This window comes from Diadema setosum, chromosome 18, assembly GCF_964275005.1.
Source record: "Diadema setosum chromosome 18, eeDiaSeto1, whole genome shotgun sequence".
In the NCBI taxonomy this organism is placed as follows: domain Eukaryota; kingdom Metazoa; phylum Echinodermata; class Echinoidea; order Diadematoida; family Diadematidae; genus Diadema; species Diadema setosum.
The window spans coordinates 516,016-536,192 of record NC_092702.1 but is presented as its reverse complement, the minus strand read 5'-3'; the positions used below and the strand labels follow the sequence as shown (position 1 = coordinate 536,192).

General features: G+C 38.1%; 1 protein-coding gene across 4 annotated transcripts in view; it reads left to right on the top strand.

The window, feature by feature from the left end:
- The window catches only part of LOC140242053 (uncharacterized protein ZK1073.1-like), an 81,214-nt gene extending 61,404 nt beyond the window's left edge, over nt 1-19,810 (top strand). For all 4 annotated transcript variants that reach the window (XM_072321807.1, XM_072321806.1, XM_072321808.1 and 1 more), the window contains 8 exons: nt 118-187; nt 780-866; nt 1,608-1,694; nt 3,244-3,344; nt 6,020-6,107; nt 6,632-6,718; nt 7,605-7,656; nt 16,376-19,810. In XM_072321807.1, coding sequence (XP_072177908.1) covers nt 118-187; nt 780-866; nt 1,608-1,694; nt 3,244-3,344; nt 6,020-6,107; nt 6,632-6,718; nt 7,605-7,656; nt 16,376-16,473 — 670 coding nt within the window. In that variant the 3' untranslated portion in view covers nt 16,474-19,810. The remainder of the gene's footprint in view (nt 1-117; nt 188-779; nt 867-1,607; nt 1,695-3,243; nt 3,345-6,019; nt 6,108-6,631; nt 6,719-7,604; nt 7,657-16,375) is intronic.
- Nucleotides 19,811-20,177: the final 367 nt, after the last annotated feature.

Here is a 20,177-nt window from a genome sequence, read left to right as displayed (position 1 = left end):
CTATTTGTATTTTATTTGATAAATTCTGTAGAGTACCTGAAACTCGTGAGCTTATTGGTCTAAGAGAAGGGGCTGCTGCTAATATATTATTTGTGTTTTACTTTGTGAATTCTTTAGAGTGCCTGAAACTCGTGAGCTGATTGGTCTAGGTGAAGGGGCTGGTGCTAATGTTCTCCTCAGGTTGGCTGTGAGTATTACCACAATATAATTCATTTTATCTCTTATTCAATAGTATGGTGAGAGGCTAACATTTGGTCATTTTTTTTTTTTAACAGATCTGCATAGAGTCTTACAGAATAACAGAAGATGTAGTTTTCATGAAATTGATATGATTTGCTGTTCAGTGGAATTTGGCTTAAAGGTCAGCAGTATTATATTCCAAACCCTACAGAGCAGCAGCAAATATCTGTAGTAAAAGTATCACTGTAAATAGATGCTTGTGAGAGCCTTTTATGATGAAGGGTCCAGTTTTGCTCAATGTAACTTGCTAGTATTATCGAGCCTGTTATAAATGCTCCAAATCAGCTAGGATGCTGAGGCTTAAAAATTAATGTCTTTTATCAGATCTTTCTTTCTTACTTTCTGAAATTATGTATCTGTGAACATGAAGTCAGAATCTCATGCAGTATATCCTAACACGTATGAAAGTTACCACCTTTTGTCTTGGATGCAAAGTACAGTTGTTTTTCTTCCACCTATTCAGACATGCATACGTAGTGAGATTAGCAGCGTTGCCACCGGCTGCCAATTAATTTGTTGCTTTCCCTTGGTTTCCTTAGATGAAGCATCCCAAGCGCATCCTGGCCTTATGTCTGCTTGAGTGCACAACCACCTCGGCTGGCTTCTCAGAATGGGGAAGTAAAGCGGTAAGAAGCATGGGACAAAGTAAATGATAAGGTTTTCAGTAGAACCAGTTGGCAAGAAAAGATGATCTTTGATATCCACCTCTTGTTTATTGCAAAAAAAAAAAGAAAGTCATGAAATAGGAGTATGTATAAGTTACCTTCTAAGAATACAGCAGTCTAAAAACTCACTTGTTTAAAGCCTCAATTTGACTACTTATTACATGTACTTGATATTTGTATGTCCTTTATCTCCTTCACTTTCTCTTCCTTCCGCACCTAGAGCACTCTGCAGAGTGGATTTGGCGCTATATAAATCATATCAATTATTATTATTATTATAATACTGTATAAGCTGTTATTTTCGCGAATTTCGCGAATTGCAATCGGATCGCATATTTAACAACACGCGAAATAGTGTGCATGCGCTTTGTTAATAGAGCATTAACGTAAGCGTCGGCGTCGATTCGCGAAAACAACATCTCGCGAAAATGTCTATGACCTCGTCATTCGCGAAAATATCTGTACACGAAAATAACGACGTATACAGTACTTGGCTGACTCTGAGCAATGCTTTGAGCAAATATTACTTCTTCCATATCATGTCGTAATTCTTTTGTTGTTGTTGTTCCCTCCAGTTGTAACTTTGAAAGTGTTTTGAGATGAAGCAATGCAGTTTGCAGTAATTTGCTGAGAACTGATGAGCAATACCTTTGGTCAGTGTGAATTAATTCTGTGGTCACTTGTCTGAACCTTGACCGGCAGGTGGCTTCTTGGCAGCTGAAGCATGGCCACAAGATGACCGCCAACGCTGAGAAGTATATCCTCTGGCATCACCTTGGCAGGCGAACAGTAAGCTATCTTGTCTTCTCTGTAACAATTCATCAAATCAAGTTTCATTTCTGCAAATTTAATCTAAACTTTGACCTTTAATGTGTCTGAGCAACTTGTGCAACGGTCAACGGACAAGACTTTGATGTGGTATTATCTTGAGGTATCAAGGCGCTGTATTTCTCAATATAAGCCAGTTAGGTGAGCCATTAACTGACATGTTTTGTACAGCTTCATCAAAGTTTGGCGTGTTGAGAAATTCAATGTAAATTTGTTTCCCTTAGTACAGTGCTCACCCGTTAATAGGGAACCCCTTAGCGGGAACCTTGTTTACGTGCAACAAAATTTTCATGTGTTATTTCCATTGCTTAATCAGAACCATGAACCGCTTTATCGGGACAAATCTGGCTGAAACACTTTATTAATATCTAATAATGATAAGTAAATCCTTTCAAAAAAATTGCAGGGATTTAACTTCCTTACCAGAAGGATTATTTTCAAATTAGTTCCCGATAGATTATAATAATAATAATAATTGCATTTATATGGCGCTTCATACTAACGTTTCTAAGTGCCGACTGCAGTAAAAATTTGCCATTAGACAGTGAGATGTATGTGTGAAAATCAATTATGATCTTCATGAGGTTGTATGTTTGTTTCATAAGCAGACTAGGGTAAACTGACCTGTTGAAATGATTTCCTTATGTAAATGTTTGTCAGTGGGCAGTTGAAGAGCATCATCTAAATTAGCTGCCTTGGACTAAAATCCTTAGTCGCCTTGTAATGTGATATGTCCTGTTTCAAAACAAGAAATTAATGCCCAGGTCGGTCAAAAGCTGAGGAAATATCCTCTTTCCATCCTAGCTGGAAGCTTCAATGCCATATCTGACCTTTGATAATAACTGTGGCCAGTTGGCATCCAGGCACCTGTATTCCCAGATTATGCGATAAATCCCAATGTATGAAGCTCATTAGCTCGAATTCACGAAGGTGGTACAATTGAAACTATGGTTTAAACCATGGACAATTTGTGTGGATCGCCAATTTCTTTAAGAAATCGGTCATTTTCATCAACTAAATGCATTTCGTTGACAAAATGACTGATTTCTTAATGAAAAAGGCCATGCGAAACTTGGCTCTTCATACAAATTGTCCATGGTTTAAACCATGGTTTCAATTGTACCACCTTCATGAATTCGGGCCATTGTGTTTATATTCATAATGCAACTTAGAGCCATGTTAATGTGCTTTAATATATCATGAGAAATGATACTGGTTTTATTATGAGATCAACAGCTTTGCAATGTATGACTGCATACTCATTATGAATGCACATCAGAAATGCTACTGGCAATCAGATTTGCAATGTCTCTTTTCATTATTATAAAAAAAACTACATAACATACCAAATTTATCAGAGCTAGCTCTTTGAATCTGCTCTTGTAATTTTTGTTTGTAGATTTCAACAAAAACGTACTCCCCAACAGAAGTGAGCTCTTTGAGTTAGTTATAGTGCAGTAAGGTGTAGATGTACAAGTCAGTCATGATTCAGTAATGTATCACTTTCCAGCACAACGCGGAGTATGTGGAGATTGTGAAGCAGTATCATGAGAACCTGTACAAGAGGATGAATGCACACAACCTTGGACTCTTCATCGACTCCTTCTACAAGTGAGTTTCTCTATTACTACAGGTGTAAGGAGTTCACATTTTGAAGACAAACTACTGTAAAAGAGGAAATATTTGTGGTTTTTGAAATTTTTGCACATTTTACAGTAGCATAAACTAGCATGAAAATAAAAACACATAAATATTTTTGCTTCCCATTCGTTCCAGTAGTTGATGTCTTGATTCCGCGGAATTAAAAACACGCAAAACTCTTTTTACCCAGCCGAGTGCGAAGAATTAGTCGCGCGAAAATATCCGCTTTTACAGTATCCCATTTCAAAGAATCGCAATCAATCTCAAACAAATGGAAGATCAAATCTAAACAGCCTGTACAGTAATACATAAAACATGATATGTAACAAAACATGTTTATGTAGTATGTCTTGATAGATGTCTATTGTGCAGTAATGTAATTCACTGTAACAAATGGGATTCCATGAGGAATTTGAAAGGATGCTGTGTTTTCGCATTTAGGTTGTGCTAAGCAGCATTAGCATGAATGCAGAATGCAGCGAATCTGTTGCAAGACTTCTGTTGTGTTGTTTCTGCTGAAATCGGGAGTGAGTCAGCATTGTATGTGGACTAGCGTCTTGTTTAACTTTCAGCAAGCCCCTGGAAGAGATGCAAGTTTCTTGGCAGGAATTCAAACTTTGCTGAACATCTGGAGCAATTGAGTATACTGGAGGAAATTTGGGGGTTGCATAGGAAGGCAGAGTTTGTTGACGTTTCTTTGAGACACATGAAAATCCACCCAAGGGACCATAGATGGAATAGAAGCTGCCCTAGACCCCTTGTGGTCTGAAGGCTGGAGGAAGGGTTAGAGACTGAAGATTGGCAGAGAGGAAGTGACCCTTGCAGGGAGGTCATTTCCTCTGGCCTGGGTCTGAGGGGAGTCCAGGTCTCAGACCTTGTGAATCATTTCTTAGGAAGGGGTGTCCACTGGGCAAGGCAGCTGCCTCATGTCTAGGCCCTGGCACCAGGCTTCTTCAGGCAGAAATCTGACAGTGCACAGGACAGTGACTAGCAAAGCTTGCCCTACTTACTGACCTAGAACCTCTGACCCTCTGCGTCAGTAAGCAGACACTGACTTGGGAAGACATACCTCAATTTTTTTTTGATGCACTTCTTTAAGCTCTTTGTGCTTGAAAGTTTTGATAGTTCAAGATAAAAAGAAGCTTTGAATGCATAAGAAATGAATAAGTATTAACATAATATTAAAAACAAATTTATCTGATCATGTGAACAGAAGTTTGCAAACAAAGACGATATAAGAAGATAGTTCTGTAAGTGAAGATATAAAGATATTAGTCATGGAGTATGAACAGAAAACAAATCACCTTCATCGCAGCAGACGGTCATACTATTTTTATGAGAAATGTGCCAGTCAGATGGAGGAAGTGATTTAACCCATTCCGTACGGGAACCTGTTGACCTGCGTATTAAGTATGTGGGCATTTCAGTATTCAGTATGGAGCGGGTTAATATGATTTGGGTCTTGGGAATAACCTTCCAGATGCTGTAATTCTCTGTAGGACTGATACACAGCACTCCAAGTACCGTAAGCAAACAGTGGGTGAATGGAAAAACTTGCCATTTTAGGATGTTTCCTTTTTGGTTTGTATTTCCTCAGTTTATTCTGAAATACTCTGAAAAGTAAAAACAACCCATAATTTATAATGCCAGCTGAAAAATTTATCAGCAGTTAGTTTGTATACTTACCAAAACGAGGTATATGCTGTGAGAATAACCCAGCTGCTGTGCAAGCCTCCACACTTCCATGTTGAGTCCTTTGCCGACAAACGCTTAATAAACCTCTCAAAAGAGATTGGAGACATGGAACGGAGAAGACACATTCTCATGGGATTGTATCTATGGAATCTAGCTTGGGATGATTGATCAGTCACTGAATGCAGCGGTACAGCTCTAGCAGCAATGGTGTCGGGATTCGCCATATCACTGTTTGTCATCTTTATGGGATAGGGATGTTGGAAGTCCCATTAAATGGTGTGAAGGGCATAAAAGCCTCAGGCTTGGGGCCCATCTCTAATTCATGACTATTATCACTTATTCATGGGGCCACTCTGTGCTTGCCTCGGTGTCTTCCTTCGCCTCAATCCCCACACAACCTGATCAAGAGGTGACGACTGCCGAGTCTGGATAGCGGCCAACACCTGCAGAGGGGAAACGATACAATGACTTGGCAAGGATAAGAGGTGTCATTAAACATTGTGGTGGCTTGAATTTCCCATGAAGGAAAAGATGTGTCGGAACCTTTGCTCTGATCAGTTGGGAGAGAATCTTAGCAGTAACCTGTAGCTTCTGAAAACATTAAATATTCTATCTTTGTTAGGAAAAAACCCAAATCTAACAAGGCCAGCACTCCGAACTCTGCTGCTTTGGTAATTTGTTATGAAGCTAAATAAACCATTTGTCGAATTTCAAATACAAATTTTGTTGTATATATTCAAGCCTATATCAATTGTCATCCAGCTTGACTAAAGGCCACAGCATTGTTTTAGCTCAACAATGAATCCTACCTTCCATGTTAGCATATTTATATTTCCTTTGTTGTTTACTCATTGTTCCAGGATGTTTGCACCCTGCTGAAAAATGATTGATTAACTAGTATTCAATGATTGTTACACTTCTAATAATCTATTTACATCTTTCCTATGTAGCCGAACAGACATCAGCAATCACCTGAAGGAGATCACTCTGCCTACCCTTCTTGTGACTGGCAGCAAGTCACCTCATGTCCATGAAGTGGTGAGAAGCATTCATGTCCACTAGATTGCTGTATTTAAGATAAACTCAGAAACTCATGTTTTCTGAACCTTCATAAGTCCCTCCCCCAATTTTCATCCCACCCACTAGGTGTAACTGCAGAAGCAAAAGCAGCAATAAATTTCCTTCAATGACAGTCAATATTTCAGAGTGTTGAAGGACAAAATATTTTTCTTGGTTAATCCAGTGAATGCTGAAGATGTGCCCATGAATGTCAGTGATATCTAGGACAGATTACTTGTTAAAAATATGTTTTTTTGTTTGTTTTTTTTAGTTCATTGCTCTTGGTTTGTTTGGGTTTTTTGCAGGGATAGTGGTATGTGATCAATTACTTTTATACTTGCCCTTCTGATCAATTTTGTAAATAGGTGGCCAGTGTCTTGACCCCCCCCCCCCCCAAAAAAAAAAAAAAAAAAAAAAATTATTGCCAAGCCTTGTGTAATATGATCAAAAAAATGGAGATGACTTTGAATGTGTCAATGTTTGCTGTGCTCTGTATTTTCCAGGAGAAAGTGTATGAGGCACTCCCATCCAAGAAGGACTCCCAGATCCTCATTGCCAAGGATGTTGGAGGTGACATCAAGGAGGAAAATGTGAGTCACCATGGCAACAAAACACACTTCATGCAATATTTAGCAATGACCTTGAAGCAGTCTAATGGGGAGTAGATGATAGAAAGTGTTTTGTTGATGTTGCACTATGAAAGAATGGATGTGAGACCTGGTGTGGATAGTCAGGGCGTGTATGGCCTCCTTAGGTCTAGGTAGTTCAGGGTAGAGTCAAGAACGGCATAGGACACATTATCAGTGTCTTCATGTAGGTAAGAAGGCACTGCACTTTACATCGTAAATGCTCTAGGTAAAATTTGAGGGAAGCATATATTTCAGTAAGTCTGTGACCATTTGACAAAATACCAGTCTGTAATGCTGTTATCTTACTCACCAATCTCTACAAAATGAATGTTTTATGATTAATATTGTTTGACTGTGTTCATCCTACAATTAGGGGAGGAAGGCCTCGAGCCTCGGTGATTAAGTTTGCCTTTACCTCCCCTTGCAACCAGCAGTTTGCACCTAGAATCACCACAATCTTCGTGTCATGTAATGTGATTTTCTGTTTGTATTTTGTCTTGAAATACGAAATGATTAATAGTAATAGTAATAATAATAATGATGATTATGATGATGATGATAATGATGATGATAATAATAATAAACAATTTATCAAGCCAGTAGCTGTTAGATTTCTATAAATATATGTTATAGGCCATTTTTGCATGAAGTAAAATCCTTTAAACAACACTCTTCTACATTTTATTGTTTAGATTGTGATGTAACTATCTATGAGTGCTTAAAGGAATCTTAGTGAACCTCATGGTATTGGTAATATGTAACAATGTTTTTTTTTTTGTGGCCTTCATTGCAAAGGTGACTGTCCTCAGCTGTTGTAATCCTATTGTATGTCTTTTTCTTCCCCCAGGCCAACTCTCTGGCCGAGGGACTCCAGCTGTTCCTGCAAGGTGTTGGCCTGAGTAAGTACCTCTCTCTTCTCCTCACCCCCCCCCCCCCCCCCCTCTTGTTACCCCTCTGCCATTCCTTAGACACTCTCCATCTCTCGCCATCTGTCTTCAAAACATACTCTTGGGTTTGTCCTGCAGGGGAATCACATCCATAGCATTGAATACTAATCATTTGCTAACACCTCACAGTTTCAAGCAATATCAATTGCCCTAATCTATCTTAGCAGTCCTCCATTGACATCCATTTCTAATCCACAACATTATGCTGAGCATAATTACATTTATACTACAGCTTTAATATAGGAACTTAGCTACTACCAGCAGTATTCCCAAAACTGGTTGTCAACTCAGCAGTGTGATACAACAGATACTGGAGTGTTTGTATTGTTTATTCACTATTTAAAATCCTTGATCCCAATATTTACAGTGTGTAGTTCACCAATGCCATCTCTACCACATGTAATCACAGCTGTCAATAATTCTTTTAGATAGAATTCACTTTTGTTATGAAAAAAAAATCAAATAAAAAGAAATCTGCATAAAGTTGTAGAGATCAAAACTTACAGTTATGAAGAGTGACGTGGATGAGATAGCTATAGTGCAAGATGCTATGATTTGTTTTTCCCATAATCTTTAGTATTCACGCCCTTACTAAAAAAAATTAAAATATAAAAAGAATAAAATCTTGCATGATCTTGTAGATATTAATACGTAAAGTTATAAGGAGTGACATGGGTTAGATAACTATGTTGCCAGATGCTACAATAAGTTTTGTCCCATAATCCGTAGATATTCTTTATTTGTCAGTTTGCAGGTGTTCACTAGCTGTTTCCAATAAGTGTTTTTTTTATGATTCAAACAAATGATAAACTAGAACTAAGATTGTGCAGAAGGCAAGCCATACATGTACTTCACATAATATAGATTCAAGATACTTTGAATTCCCCAAATATTTTGGCATGCATTCTAAAATGAGAATAAGTGGAAGAAAACAAATATTTGAAAGCAAGTATAAACTCACATAGAAATTACGATGAAAATTAATGATTCATTAGCTAAGATTCTTTGTTGCATTTTTTAAAAGTACAAATTTAGATTTAAAAGAATGAGAACACTGTCAATGCAATTGTCATTGAGTCTACTACATTTGAAATAATCTTTCTATTTACATGTTCTTACAGTGAATTATGATTAGCGAGAGTTGTCAGTACTTATCCTTCCATGAAAAAAAAAAAGAAACAAAGGAAAAAAGAGCTAAATAAATTGAAGTAAAAACTCTCCATAATTAACACTCATTGTGTGTAGTAGGTGTATGAGATTGAAAATACACCAATATGCCTGAATTTAAGTGTCACAATTTACAAGGGAAACTGATTTTAATAGCTGGCATGTTCTCACTTTTTTATCTGGTGTTAGTCTCAAATACAGCTGCAGTGTAAATGGCTCAAATGCTAGACTTTATTAGCTGCTTTCTCTTCTAAACATTCTTGATCAATGCGGAGAGATACAATAGCTGGGTTCACACGTACATCAATTAGCGGGATACAAATCTCGAGATTTGCATCGCGATCGTCATCCCGAGTTTTTTGCACGTGTGGACAGAAAAAACCCGAAAATTAGCGGGATAAGCATCGCGATGCTAATCCCAAGAAATCTTGCGCTGGTTCGCCAATTAGCGGGATAATTGGCCCCGCGCTGGTACGTGTGAACGGTCGGGATTAGAATCTCGAGTTTTTACATCCCATCATGCAATGCGCACATCACAACAGCGAGGCCTCTGCGAGGAGGTCCTTCACCTCTTTGGAGAACAATAACAACAGCGCTCGAACCACACCAATGACGCGTAAAAGACAATGGACAAAGGAAAGTGCGCACAGGTGGTGATAGAGAAGGGCGCTGTGTGACCCAGTTTGCAGGCTTTGCTGTTATCTCTATCGGCAATTAGCGGGATAATTCGGTACGTGTGGACGCTCGCCAAATTAGCGGGATACCGATCGCGATCGCTATCCCGCTAATTTGGTACGTGTGGACGCTCGCAAAAAAACTCGGGATGTGCATCGCGATCGTCATCCCGCTAATTTGTACGTGTGAACCCGGCTAATGATACTAGGTTACATTATAATCTGAAAGTGGATGACTGGCTGGCCAAAGCATAAATATTGTTGTTTCTTCATATAACTAGTATTATTTTGAATTATGCTTTTTGAGTCATCAGAACACTATACTATTAAAGTTGGTAAAGTTAAATTCCACAAATTGATTCCCTGAAGCTTAGTATGAATACTAAAAATATGAACATTGAGACGTATGTGAATAAAAAGAATATAGGGTAAGTTATGAAAGTAGAGATCAACAAAAAACAGTTTGCCAACTTTAATACTTCTCACCATGCAAGTAGGTTTACAGTGATGCCAAAGAATTCTGGGACAGGGATGGCTTGGTTGTGCACCTCTGTTATGTAGTCCCTTTGGTGTGACATGTATGAAAATGTCTAGACTAGATGCTAGTGGGATGGGCTTCTTGTGTATCTGCTCTGTGTGTCTCAAAGCAAAGCTTAGAACCGCAGAGGCTGAGCACCTGGAATGATGGAGGCTTTTTAGGCTTTTTTTTTGCGTGATTTTTGCTCCTTCTCGGAGTATTTGTACTCTATATACTAACAGAAGTTTTAACCTGTGTAATTTATGATGTTGTAATTAGTGATATTCCCCCTGTCTTCCCTCAGTCCCCATCATGCCCTGTCTTTGCAAAGTATAACAGTAATACAGAGATTGTGTTTCAAAAGATTAGTTTTCTTCTTTGTAATGGAGATACCAGCGAGGAAGCTTTAAATGACTTATCCAGAGATGTGTTTTGTTTTGGCCATTATATGACATACTTATCATTCCGTTAAAGATAATATAAAGTTTTGGTATTACCTCAAAAGTTTCCCTGAATTTCCTTGTCTTAGTTTGTGTTTCAGGTTAAATTACCTTTCATATAACTGACACTGTGAGACTTACTCGCCCCAGAGTGCTCTCATGTCTTAGTAATCATGTAATAATGGTCTCATACCAGAGCCGCCGCCGTACGGCGGCGAGGTAGTACACGTATTGTACGAAACCATTATTGCATGATAACTGTGACCAGCAGCGTGCAGCCCCATATGCATACCGAGTAGCTAACTGCGACCAGCAGCCCCATACGCATAGCTAAATGGGGCTTCGCATTGTAGCTTACAGGATCATGACAGATTTAGTATCGCGGGTAAATATCAACTTAAAATCCAAAAAATTCTTCAATTTGAAGACTTACCAATTAAGTTGAAGTCTTGAAAACAGGCTTCGGGCAACGTTTGGTTCTGCCAATAGTCCCTTTCTGTTCGAATTGATGACTGAATGTGACTCGGTCGAGAGGACCTTGGGAGAGCTACACTGAATTGACGGCCACCGCATGCGCACACAAACATCTTATCCGTTCGTGGATTTAAAATTTGTTTGGCATGTGATGTGTGTGTATGCGCTGGCCGTAGTGATCAGTGTATGTAGCTCTCCCAAGGTCCTCTCGACAGAGTCACATTCAGTCATCAATTCGAACAGAAAGGGACTATTGGCAGAACCAAACGTTGCCCGAAGCCTGTTTTCAAGACTTCAACTTAATTGGTGAGTCTTCAAATTGGAGAATTTTTTGGATTTTAAGTTGATATTTACCCGCGATACTAAATCTGTCATGATCCTGATTGCTACAATGCGAAGCTCCATTACGCTATGCATATGGGGCTGCTGGTCGCTATGCGTATGGGGCTGCTGGTCACAGTTAATTAAGAATTGAGAGCACTTTGGGGCGAGTAAGTCTCACAGTGTTAGTTATTTGAAAAGTACTTTAACCTGAAACACGGAAATTCAGGGAAACTTTTGAGGTACCAAAACTTTTTATTATCTTTAATATCTGGTGATTGATTGAGTTTGCATTCATAGTCATTTGGTAATTGGGAGAACAGCAAATTAAGAATGGTTGTATACCATAGAAGGAAGTCTTTAAAAAAAAAGAAGAAAAAAAAGGAAGGAGTTATTATTTTGTGTGTATGTTTTTTTTTTTGTTTTTTTTCATTTAGCAGACATATTTTAGAACATACTTATATTTTAAGAAATGAATAAGAAAATGACACTGTTCTAAGAAGAAATAACAAGAAAGATGATGGCTTTAAGTCCAATTCCACTCCACATAAATTGACTGAATAAATAGGACAATCAGAATGACAAAGTTCCATCAAAATGCAACATACAAAAAATAGAATTTGAATATTTCACCTGTTTTCACCCAGCAGTGACATAGATTGCTATGACTTCTGCTTTGCTTATGAGAAAGATAGAAGTACATATCTGACTGAATATGTCAAATTTTATTTATTTTTTTTTTCTCCAAGGTCTGATTGTGATGAAACATTCGGGCATTCTGATTTTATCTAGTGAAAGTCCACTCCAACATGCTTTGGAATTACACTTTTTATGTGTACTGGTATCCTCATGCCTTCATATTTTTTCTTATTTTTCCCCATATTTTCCCTTTGTTTGCTATCACTGACACTACCTTCCGATGGCATTCTTCATTCTACGTTCTGCAATAAATTTGGAACAATAAACTGGGTTTTTTGCTACATTTTCTGTGTTCTCGTCTGCATTTGTTGAACCCTCCCCAAATACATTTGATACTTTGTGTTTATGCATCCCTGTTCCCCTGTAATGTTGCAAAACTGAAATGGAATGGATAAAAACCTTGCATCAATATGACAAATATGTGATGCCGGCAATTGTGAACAAAACCATGTAATTTTTGTTGCCTCTGGCTTTACACGACACGACATGACATAACACAACACATCGTGACATGACATGACATGACATGACTGTGGTGTTATGCATCACTCCCCTATGCATGACTTGTGAAAAAATAATCATTCTGCCTTCAATTAATGTCTGAGGCGATGGTTTTTACCCACAATCCATCTTGTCTATACCTGATGACACAACCCTTCTCCTCCCCTGGCTGCCTATCATATACCTGCATGACTTGACATTCAACTTGTATTTGTTTTTGATATCCTTTTGTTTCTGATCCCAAATCATGTTCTCTCACATGCATTGCTTTTGGTATAATTCATGGCTTTTAATTTTGATGTCATTGCAACATCTTTTTCTTGATTGATTAAACCATTTGAATGGCATTTGATTTTTATGCCGATACTGCCTTTATATTGAAATGCCTCATCATTGTTTATGCTCTCACAATGCTCTGAAATCATTACTGCTTGACAAAATTTATTCCCATGTCATTCATTGTCTTGTCCCAAATTACCCCGCTATGGAACCTTTGTTATGATTGTCACAAATATTGCTGTTATGTAATCATGCCTTGTTATTTACACTCATGCAAACATAATGCCATGATATAAAACTGAAATTTCCTTATTGTCATTTTTTTGGATGCCCTCATTGTTACTGCCTATTGTATAACTTTGGTGATTGTGTTAAATTTCATCAATCACTTGTGATCAAGCAAATCTTTATATCATGATAAATATATGCAAAAATGTGATTGTCACCATGGCGATGTTTTTGTGACTTTTACATCATTTCCTAATAACCTTGAATTTCTTTGGCTTGTTATCTGTACCATGGAAAATTTTTGTTTATGTAAATTCATTTTTGTATGTGTGATTTTGTTATACATGTTTAAACCTTGTTGTCTTTCTTTTATTTAAAATCAATTATACTGTAATCGTTGTTATAACTACACCACCATCACCACATTACCTTTGTTATCATCATTAACATCATCACTAATACCACTACCATCACTGCCATTATTATTAACCTCACCACCACCACCACTAATACTACTACTACTCTTGTTAATCATCATTTTTGCCACATCATCACCACAATTATCTCCGATGTCATGATGTGTTCAATCAAACTTCACACCCACCGGCTTTCTCTCTGCCATCACCACCATGCCCCCATTGGTATTGCCCCTCCCCATGGTATCACCCCTCCCCATTGGCATCCCCTCCCCATTGGTATCACCACCATGCCCCCATTGGTATCACCCCTCCCCACTGGTATCACCACCATGCCCCCACTGGTGTCACCACCATGCCCCTATTGGTATCACCTCTCCCCATTGGTATCACCACCATGCCCCCATTGGTATCACTCCTCCCCATTGGTATCGCCACCATGCCCCCATTGGTATCGCCCCTCCCCATGGTATCACCCCTCCCCATTGGCATCCCCTCCCCATTGCTATCACCACCATGCCCCCACTGGTGTCACCACCGTGCCCCCATTGGTATCACCTCTCCCCATTGGTATCACCACCATGCCCCCATTGGTATCACTCCTCCCCATTGGTATCGCCACCATGCCCCCATTGGTATCACCACCATGCCCCCATTGGTATCACCCCTCCCCATTGGTATCACCACCATGCCCCCATTGGTATCACCCCTCCCCATTGGTATCACCACCATGCCCCCACTGGTGTCACCACCATGCCCCCCATTGGTATCACCTCTCCCCATTGGTATCACCACCATGCCCCCATTGGTATCACTCCTCCCCATTGGTATCGCCACCATGCCCCCACTGGTATCACTCCTCCCCATTGGTATCACCACCATGCCCCCCATTGTTATCACTCCTCCCCATTGGTATCACCACCATGCCCCCAATGGTATCACCCCTCCCCATTGGTATCACCACCATGCCCCCATTGGTATCACCCCTCCCCATTGGTATCACCACCATGCCCCCATTGTTATCACTCCTCCCCATTGGTATCACCACCATGCCCCCATTGGTATCACCCCTCCCCATTGGTATCACTACCATGCCCCCATTTGTATCGCCCCTCAGTGTCCTCCATCCCCATGTCAAGACTTGGTAGGAGTGCCTCTCTCGGCCAGACCTCAAAAATGCCTCGGAGACAAACCAGCTTTGATCACGGCATCTAAAGTCAAAGTAATGACCTCCCATCCATTCTCTACTCTCCCTTTATAAACTCCACTCAGTTAAAAAAAAAAAAAAAACAAAATGAAATGAAACAAATAGATAGTGAAGCTTAAAAACCCCACTCTTCTCAGACCCATACAATTTGAATTCATTTCTCCAAAACCCTGGTTGTTTGTCACCCTGGATTGTTTGTCTTATAATTTTATCCGAAATTTTGAAGCCAGGTTATTTAACATCATTGCTAACACTTCTTTACCATCAAGGTTCTTTTTTCCTTTTTCTTTTCTTCATTTTCTTTTTCGTTATTAGGGCTAAAACCTTACAATCATTAAACTTCAAACTCACTTGGAAGACTCTACTTTATGGGTTTTGACTGGGGATAGACTCGGTTTCCCCTTGCTGCACCCCCCTCCCCCCTCGTCCACTCTACAATTTACACAGTAACAATGTACTGATTTATATATGTCACAACACTTGGTCAGACCCAGGGGAGGATCTGAAATACAGTTTGTAAACAAAAGACGTTAGTAGGACAACAGAGCAAGTGAAAACTCATTGATTTACTGAAATTTAACAACAAACTTCATGTGACCAAATAGGGTATAATTTGAACCCAACTACCTGGTAGGCATTAAGCTGTCACTCTAATATGTTTGTTTTTGTTTATGATTTTTTTTTTCAATGCATTGCTGACATGCCATATCTGCTGTTATCCTATTCCCTCGCATGACTTTGGTTCCTGTTTCCTTTCAATTCATTTAATAATAATGCTCTTCATAATTTCATTCATCATTACTCAAATCATTATTACTACAGCAAATATGACTGCATCATATGTTAGTACTTCTATCTACGTTTATTTATTGTTTTGTGTGTGGATAAGTTAGCCTCAGAACTACATGGAGCTCCCATTTGCATGGGAAAGGACTCTCCCTGTGTGGAGATCACATGAACTATTGGAACCTTCAGATATAAACACATACTCACTTATGTTGTATTACTCTGCAACTTCACCAAAAATAACTGGGTTTGCATCTTTAAGCAAAGCTCTCCATGTGCACTTAGTTGGTGTCACGTATTCCCAGCACAACAAGTGGTCACCCTGTATTTGAATGCAAGCTTTTGGTAGTGATCAGACTGGAGAAATTGTTCCCTCCCCCCTCATGTTCTCATTATCTTTGTATCCTGTATGGTCATCATCCATGGTATTGCTTGCTTGTAGATATAGGGCAGTAGTTATGAGCTATCAAGGACATATTTCAGTGCCCTTAATGTAAGGTATTGAAGTAAGTGTTTGTTATAACTTTCCATATAAAATGTCTACAATTACATTTCTGTTACATGAAAACACTTGAAAATTTTAGATGTCAAAGTCTTGTCAAGTCCTTGTTCTAGTATGACTGTCTTGTACATGTAGCAGTAATGTTTTCATTATGAACAACTTTTAGGATGTAATCCTACACTTTCTATTCTGTACAAAGACTCTAGATACTTTTCAAAAATACTAGTAGTCACATTTCACAAAGGAGAAACTAAAATGTGGAAATCATAATTGTGTGCAAATTGCATTGTTGAAATTTTTGAAGTCATTAGTGACGGGGATACACATGTATATACACTAGCAACAAATTTTGAGTTGCAATGTATCCTGCCATAGTAATGTCCACACTGGGTATTTCTGAGCTGACTCCTGCCATTAACTTTTAAACACTTTTTTTTTTTGTCTTTCTTTTGTCCTGTAGTTGGTAGTGTTGGAATCCCAGGACTGCACCAGGTATCGGTCAAGCCTCGTTCCGGCAGCATGACGGACTATGACCAGCCCAAGGCCACCAACATCTAGACTGTCATTGATCCCACCGTGCTGCTCTCAGTTGCCCTCATTGGCTCCTTACTTCAGTCCCCCAAACACCCTGCTGCTCTAGCACCATACCCTCTCTCCCAGCTAACAGACATGTGCGAGGGATGAAAAAAAATTATGCAGTATTAGCAGCACAAAATAGTAGTGTTTAATGTATTTGAATAGCAAAGATGTGCTTAGCTTGGATTGAAATGAAAGTCTTAATCATTTTTTCTGCTAGATCTGCACTGTTAGCTCGATTGTTTTGTAATGTTTGTACTTGTTGATGAGCAAATTAGCAGAGAGATTATCTGTGTACAAACATAAATGTGCCTGTTGTCAAGGTAATGTCTGTTTGAATGGATCATATCTCAACATGCTACACCCAAGTTGTTAACTACGCCAATCACCTTCAAACAGAATTCATAGCTATCGAGGAGTAACTTCCCATATGATGAGTGGAATATTTTGTTGTTGTTGTATACCATCAAAATATTTTAAAGCCCTGTGTGGTTCCTTTTCTTAGTTCAGGACCAAATTACATATATGGGAGCATTTTCAAAAATTTTAAATTTCATTAAACATGTTCTTTGGACCATTATGGGGGATTGAAGTTTGTTTGCTTTTTGTAATAATATGTAAGTTGCAATCATTTGCAATAGTCTTGACACAAAGTGTTAATTAAAATCTGAAATTTCCCTTGAGTGATGTTGCTGAAGTGTAATAAAACCATCTCTGAATGTACTTACTTGCCCACTATTTTAGCCATGCTCTACTATACAAACTCATGATCTATTTGACTGTCCTGCATATTTTTGGTCCAGTGCATTTGTACACAGTTTCCTAAAATTGTGAACAGAAGATATTGTTCAGTTCTTGGAATTGCAGAAGAAGTATGTATGAGAAGTGTATACCTGTTGAATCACATAAGACATAATTGATGTTTTGAAGCCTTAAACAGCACCACCCTGTGTTTCACCATAAAAAAAGAAAGAAAGAAAGAAAGTTATGTCATGGTGACTTTTTTCTTTTTTCTGGCCAATTTTCCTCTGACACTAGTGATCCTATAGAAATAGAGAGATACTGTGTTTTTTTTTTTTTTTTCATTGACCAGCAACCAGCACCTTGATAAAGTTTTGTGTATCAACCTTATTCTGGTAGAAACAACAAAACGAAACAAAAACATGAGTAAACTCCAGACAGGAACACAGTCTGTGTTAGCATTGTGGTGCATTCTTTTGATTGAGCATCTTTGATCCATGCTAACAGACATTTGTAACAAGTTATGTCTTGTGATTAGGATGGGGATTATTTGTTCATTGTGATTCAACTTGACCAAGAAAATATTAGCTGGTGTGCCGTATATTGCACAAGTTGCACCTTTACTGGTAGCCATATTTGTGTGCAAAAATGACAGTCAATGTTGTGTTCAGTGTTTACTGCTCACATGCCATCAATAGTATGTATGTTTGCACAAAACAGCCAGAACAGACAAATCATAGCTCTCTTAGTAGAATTATTATGTGTGTACGAGTTTCCTTGAGTGTTAGCTGTGTCTTGTAACCCTTTACCATGATCAACTTTCCTTTCTTAGTATGTCATACAATCAATGTTAGCTTGCCCATGATGTAAATGAACTTTATTACACACACTAATGCCAGTGGGAAGTCAATGTTATACACGTGGCTGTCATATGTGTTGAAATGTCTTTTAGAAGGGGACTAGAAACTGAACAATTCAAAACCAGAACTCTTCCATTTTAAGACTAAATAGGCCTTATCATTGGTTTTCCTTGTGCAGAGAGAATTTACTAATGTAAATGGCATATATTTTGTTTTCAGTTCAGCATCATTTTGTTCTAGATAAGCTCCCAAATTTAAGTTGAATGTTCATTCAATTGAGAGTTATGATTGTGATTGGATGGGGACAGTGACTGTACTGAGGCAAGATGTTGTGGTTTCTTTCAGTTGGGGGATTGATTCAAACTTATTGCACTGCGACATGGAATATGTGTGTACTCTTCAAGCTATGAGACTTTGATTGTAGGAAGCCTTCTGATGGATTGACCATGTTCCCTGTGTTGTGTATGTCAGGTTATGGAGTCTAATCAACTGATAAATAAAAAAATAATAAAAAATGACTGTTGATATCCATGTGGCTATGTATGACAAAGGATTCAGATCGAATATCTAGATTTCATGCCTTTTCCTTTTTAATCTTATCTTATTAATTTCCTTTATTTGCATTTATAGAATTTATAGACTTTGATCCATATTCATCTGAAATTACATGTATTAAAAGATATAATGCCTTCTACTCACTGAAAAAAATGCATATGTATGTTCATTGTTTTAAGACTGCCTAGCATGAAAAACAAAATACAAAAAACCAAAAAAAAAAAAAAAGGAAAAAGATATTACCTGAAAGAACATTGATGTGTATTAGTGTAATTAATTCATGGGATTTGTTCTATACAATAGGTTAAGAATTCAGTTTGCTTTAAAGTATGTTTGATGTTGAGAAGTTTGTTACACCTAATGCATGAAAGTTGTAGCATTACAGAAGAATTGGCATGCATAAAATGGATTGCACGGCTCAGCAGGTCATGAACTGACTGCCTAGTAGAAAGTTGTCCATTCTGCTGAATCTACCATATATTACATGTTGTGACTAACATTTTAGTGACACTGCAGTTGGTGAGAACCTCTGCAAATTTTAATTGTGCTTATGTAAATGCATTGAAATGGCAAGTTGGATGGGCTCATTTTCAATTTTTATTTGGTGAAATATTTGAACATTTTGCTAATGATATAATGACCTTTGTAAATGTTGATTTTATGACTTGATTTTTGTGAAGTGCATGTTGTAGAATGTTTTTGTTTTGTTTTTCTTCAGGTCTTAACACATTCTCTCTAGTCTCAGCTACAAGACATATGACTTTAATGCTGTTGATTAAGACATGCCATGTATAAATACAGGTTGTAGAATAGATTTGTGCAAATGAAATTTCTGTTTACAAATACACAAACTTTGGAATTGATATTTTCAAGTGATGAACGTTCAATGTCTGTACACTGTACAAATGGTATTGTGTGTGCTCGGCGTTATGCAGGCAAAATGCATAATACATTCTCTTCAACTCTCAGTAGTAAGTTGTGTTTTGATTTCTCATAGTAATTTTGACATGTATTCACTGGACATGACTTCCAGATGATTTTGATGTATGTAATTAAATATCTTGCAAAGATAGAATTGTTTGATTTTTGTAAAACTTAACAAGACAAATTTGTACCTTTTTTCTGTTCTGTTGGGAATATTACAAACTATTTTCATCATTCCACGTTCATTTGACTGTGTGTGTTTGATTCAATTTCATTTGGACTGATTGTTAGTGTGACTGCAATGGAGATAAAAGTGACAATACTTGAGTTTGGAATGTTCGTGTTACAGAAAAAGTCAGATTGATGGTTAAATACTTCAGACATTCATTTCCTATATGTTTCAGTTATAAGTCTTCATCTATACACTGGGTCCACTCTGCAGATATATAAAACACATGCCCACATGGCATGTTATGCATGTGCATGTGCATGCACATATTCAGCATGCATGTACACACACTTGCTCAAATAAAGATATTTCTGTGAGAAAGTTACTTATATCGGCACCATTATGATATTATGATAGTATAATGCATTAAATTTCCC